This window comes from Pteropus vampyrus, unplaced genomic scaffold (assembly GCF_000151845.1).
Source record: "Pteropus vampyrus isolate Shadow unplaced genomic scaffold, Pvam_2.0 Scaffold446, whole genome shotgun sequence".
Classification (NCBI taxonomy): Eukaryota; Metazoa; Chordata; class Mammalia; order Chiroptera; family Pteropodidae; genus Pteropus; species Pteropus vampyrus.
Genome location: NW_011889227.1, coordinates 507504 through 512894, shown reverse-complemented (window position 1 = coordinate 512894; position 5391 = coordinate 507504). Strand labels below are relative to the sequence as shown.

Sequence of the window (5391 nt, the reverse complement as noted above, 5' to 3'; positions counted from 1 at the left end):
CGTAAAATGGTGCGGACTGTGAAAACGGTCTGATGGTTTCTCCGTCGGTTAAACGTACCTTCCTACACGACCCACCCATTCCCCGCCTACGTCCATACCCAGAAGAACTGAAAACAGGTGCTCAAACAAAAACTTGTACACGAACGTTCGCAGCCGCATTATTCACAATTGCCAGAAGGTAGACACGGCCCGAACGTCCAGCAACAGATGGATGGATAAGCAAAAAGGGTCCAGCCATGCAACGGACTATTACTCGGCCACAAAAAGGAACGAAGCTCTGACAGACGCTACGACCTTGACGAACCCCGAAAACACGACGCTACACGAATAAGCCAGACACAAAAGGCCACACGTGTGCGTGACCGTGCACGCGAAATGTCCAGGAACGGAAATCCATGCAGACGGGCGGTAGACTAGGGGCGGTGGCAGGCAGAGGGGTGGGGAGGAGAGATGGGGGGCCGATGGCTTAATGGGTGTAGGCTCTGGGGGGATGAAAACGTCTCTGAACTAGACAGTGGCGATGGCGCGCAACACCGTAAATGCACGAGATGCCACGGACCCGTACACCTTAAAATGGTTAAAATGGTCGACTTTATGCTGCTGCTGCTGTTTTTGCCACAGTGAAAAATGCAACCCACTGCTGTGGCAGGGAAGGAAGCGGTGCCGGCAACGTGTCCAGCAGCGTCAGCTGGACACGCGCATCCCAACCTGCTCCCAGGGGGGGATGGCGGCTGTGGTGACGAAGCCACCTGCTCAGCCCGCCAGAAACAAGGGTCTCGCCTTCAGGCTCAGAGACTGAGGGACAAGTGTCTTCGAACCCCCTTCGCGACAGGATCCCTCTAAAAACGATCATTTGTGGGGAACTCCAACAGGAAATGGCTACAAACTCCTCGGAGCTGTGTGGGAGAGGCGTCCGCCAGCCCCGAGTCCCCTTCACATTCCTGCTTGGAAGGGTGGCTTGAAACCCCGCGACACAGACACACATTTGTACCCTCCCCCCGCAAGGTGCTTGGTGGCGGTCTCCCCGTGGGACCGTGAGAAGAGCAAAGGTGACATCGGCAAGCAGCGTGGTGACCAGAAGCAGATAAAGATCATCCAGAAGTTACCGGGACTGAGGGACGAACATCAGTAACTTCCCTGTGATGGGGACAAATTTAAGTGCTGTATCATCAAGGGCCCCTCAAAAAAACACACCCACGAGCAAAGGCAAGTTGCCAAAGAACACATAGAGGACACACTTAAAGGAGCCCTAGAAAATCACACAGAACAAGGCCACGTACGGTTCAGGGAGGCGGCCACGTGGTGCAAGGAAGTATCTGTTAATGCTGAGACATGAATGGCCGAATTCGGGACAGGGGTCACCCCTGGCTTCGACCGCAGCTGTAACGCGTCATGGCAGAAGCTGGGGAGTGGATATGGGAGTGCTATTTCTGTGTCATGACGACTTTATATTTTGAGATCGTTCGAGACTCGTAAGAAGTCACAGGAGTAGTTCCTGGGGTTCCAGGCCCCCTCAGACTCCCCCGTGGTAACACCGAGCTTCACCACCGTACCCCCCACGATGCTGTCGACTCGGCCACGCACCTCCGTAAGGCCAGTTTGCAGGCCGGATTCTAGTTGGCCGAGTAACGGGACCGAGGCCCCCGTCTGATGCCCGCCTGCTGTGGGGACAGCCAGGTGGCTTCTGCCTGAAATTCAGGGCCCGAGGACAGCGGGCTGCACGACCCGCACCGAGCGGCTCCGTGCCCTGTGCTCGCCGCGGGGACGGCTCACCTCGATCTTGTCCGTCTTGGCGTCTCCCCAGTACACCTTGCCCTCTTGCAGGTCCAGGGCCAAGCCGTTGGGCCAGCCGAGGGAGGTGTTCACCAGCACGTGCCGCTCCTGCCCATCCAGGTCGGCGCACTCGATTTTGGGGTTTTCCCCCCAGTCCGTCCAGTACATGAGGCTGGAGAAGAAGCACATGTCCATGAGAGTGTCCACCTGTCATGCCCGCTGCATCCCCAGGGCTGGAGCGATGCCCGTCCCCATCACATGGGAGGTGCTCAGGCCAACAGACGCATGAGCGCCCACCCGCCCTGCACACAGGGACACGGTACCCCCAGGGCAGGCTCAAGTGCACGGGGCCTTTGGGCTCGAGGGGCCGGCGGGGCTCATCTCTGTCCAGCAGGTCAGCGGACAGCAGGTGCGTGATGAGGGGCTGGAGGGGCTGAGCGCCGAGAGGGAGGACAAGGCGGAGCGCGACCTTCTTCAAAGAGTTGAGGGACTCCCGTGCGCAAAGCAGGAGACACTTTCTCCGTGGCCCCGAGGGACAAATCTAGACCCTGGAATGGCTATTCCAAGGCAGAGGGTTCAGGACTGGAGAATCTGCTGCAGCCCCAAGTCACGGCCCCTCCTGCCCGGGACCCTACGATCTCACACATCTGGCTGCCAGCCCCGCTGCCCGGGGGTCCTCAGAGCTGGGAGGGACCTCGGAGGCGGCTTCCCCCACCCTCATCTCACAGAGGACGGCCGTGAGGCCCTCAGAGGCAGGGACTTGACAGAGTTCAGGGGTGGCCGAGCGGGGAGCAGCCCCCAAGCCATGGTCCCCTCCTGGGAGCGGGGAGCGGGCAGGGAGCTGCCTCCTTGCTCCTCCCACCCTGGGGATCTGCTTCTCACCCCCGCCCACCCCCCTTAGGGGCCGGTCCCACCCTCCAACAGCCGACACAGAGCAGTGTCTGTGCCTCTGCCCGACCCTGGCAAGTCCCTTAACCTCCCTGGGCTTCAGCTTCCCCCGCTGCACCGCTGTGCTCGCCCCACGGGTGACAGGAGGGAAAGGGTCATAGCGAGTAACGTGCCCGGCAGTCAGTGCTCAGCGGCCATCGCCACCGCTACGTATATGAGCCTAGAAATCACCGTGGGGACCGTTTCATTTCACAGACAAGAAGACTGAAACCCGGGAGAAGAAATGACTTCACCCGAGGGGTCCAGGGCTTTCTACAAAGTCCGGTTCCCCAGACAGCAGCAGGGACCTCCGAGAGCTTGTTTGCAAGTTCCCTGGCCCCACCCCGACCTCCTGAATCAGACTCGCGGAGCGGGGCCCAGCCACCTGCGCTTTAACGCTCCCTCCCCTGGGGGGTTCTGACGCAGGAGGAAGTCCCGGAGCCACGGTCCCTCTCACTTCTGTGGCGCTGGCTCCCAGCCCCAGCCTTACCCCATGACGGGGTGCAGCACGATGGCGCGGGGCTCATCCAGGTCCTCGGACACCAGAATCTTGCGGGAGGTGCCGTTGAGGCGTGCCACCTCGATGCGGTCAGTGCCCGTGTCCGTCCAGTAGAGGTTTCGGGCCACCCAGTCGACGGCGATGCCATCGGGGTCGTTGATCTCGGTGTTGACCAGCGTCTGTGCCCCCGACCCGTCCAGGTACGCCCTGCGGATGGCCCGCACCTCGTCGTCCGTCCAGTAGACGTAGCCCTCCAGCGGGTCGTAGTCGATGGCGATGGCGTGCCGGATGTCATCGACCTGCATCACGATGTCCGTGAAGTCCGGCGTGTCCAGTGAGATCCTCCGCAGGTCCGTCCGCCGGGCCAGCAGCAGCACCTCCTCGGCCCCTGTGGACACACGATCAGCGGGGTCAGAGGCCCCTGGCAGGACGGGAGACTGGGCCCAGGGTGGGCACAGCAGGGGAGGGGCTCAGCCAGGTCCCCAGGTGCTTCCTTGCAACAACAGGTGATGTTAGGTGATCTTCCCACAGTCACTACTGCATCCTCGTAAGAGCTCTACGAGGCTGGCACCATCTTACAGATGAGAAAGCACAGGCATGGAGAGGTTAGGCGACAAGCTGAAAGCCACACGGCCACCCGGTTTCAACCACCACACAACCAAAGAGCCGCCTCACGCCCAGCTCCCCCGCCCCTGCAAGCCCCTCTCCTGGCCACACACCAGCCCCGACTACAAGTCCCGCCTGGACACTGGGCTCCAGTCCCCACTTGCTCACTATGCTCTTCAAAGCCACCTTGTACATGCTCACCCTCTGTGCCTCAGCTCAAATGCCACTTTTCCCCGAAGCCCTCGCCACCCCACCCACCCCACAAGGCAGCTTCATGCCCCGCAACAGCATCTAACACCGTACGGTCCGATTCCTTCCCAGATGGCCATCTCATGGACACGGGTGTGAGTGCCTTGGGACAGGCACCCCAGGCTTCCTCCGTCACTCGGCGGTGTTAATGTCTGACTCTGTCATGGCTGGGATTTATCCGTGCTTCCAGGAGAAGGGGCGCATGGAGCCCTGTGTGGACTCGGGGACCCTGGGGTGCTCCCCGACCCTGACCCGGACACCTCCAGCAGCTGCAGTGGTCAGTCTGTGGCCCCTCCCCAGAGCTGGGCCATCATCCACGTGTTCATTCTGGCCCTTTCTGGTCTCAAGAACTCACAGAACTAAGAAGATTAGGCCCAAAGACCACCTCTTGCACCTTGGGGCCATTTGCTGGGGGTCATGGAAGGCCCACAATGGGGAAGGAGCCCCCTGAAGTCATGCAGCACCCCCCTGGATGCAGACAGGAACAGAACCAGCCTGGCACCGCCCTCACACCCAGGCCCCCAGGCCTGGCCCCTGCAGCCACCTGCTGGGTCTCCTCAGTGCCCGGCCAAGCTGCAGACGGTCTCCTGCACCCCAGTGCTGGCTTCCCGCTACCAGGGCCGAGCCCACAGAATGGTGCCCTGCATTTCACTAAGGGCAGGAATGGTCCTGCCTCCCCTGCTCCCAGGCCCAGAGGTCACAATCCGATCTCTCCACTAGAGGGCGCACACGTAACAGCCACGGTTTCGCAAGCCCAGGGCCAGGACGGCCTGGGCGGCCTGGGCAGGCGGCAGGCGAGGAGGCAGGCGGAGCCCAGAAGGTTCTGATGTGATATATGTTGGCGGGAGGGGAGGAGAATTCTGAATTCCAACAGACTGTCTTCCTCTAGGCTCTATTCTCAAAATGTTCTGTTGACACCTGACCTGTCCTTCAAGGCCCAAGTCACATGCTTCCTCCTCCCCCAGGGAAGGTGTTCCTGCCCCACCTCCCCGGCTGACCACACACTCGCAGTCTGCCCCTCCGCTTGGGCACCACCCGTAACTGGCTCACGGGGATTCTGCACACGCCCCCTCGCTCTCGGCTGCTCCAGCACACGGCCACGCCCAGGGCGGGTGCCAGCACCCCGGGACAAGCAGGGAGAGTTCAGGGCAGAAGCCTCCTGGCCCTGCCCCCGCTGTGGGATGTTGGGCACATCCCCAACCCTCACCGGGTCCTGGTTTCCTCAACTACAGAGAAGAATCGGCCTGACCCGATGGTCTCTGAGTCCCTGTCCAGTTCTCTCATCAAGCGGACCATGAACCAAACTGCACAGAGGGTTCTGGCTTAATCTGCCACCA

At 61.2% G+C, this 5391-nt stretch overlaps 1 protein-coding gene across 1 annotated transcript in view; it reads right to left on the bottom strand.

Annotated features, from left to right (window-relative positions):
• Window positions 1-5391, bottom strand: part of LRP5 (LDL receptor related protein 5) — a 107352-nt gene that overhangs the window by 43583 nt on the left and 58378 nt on the right. The window contains exons 8-9 of the mRNA XM_023524103.1: window positions 3191-3587; window positions 1703-1945 (exon numbers count right to left, since the gene is read on the bottom strand). Of these exons, the coding sequence (XP_023379871.1) occupies window positions 1703-1945; window positions 3191-3587 (640 nt within the window). The remainder of the gene's footprint in view (window positions 1-1702; window positions 1946-3190; window positions 3588-5391) is intronic.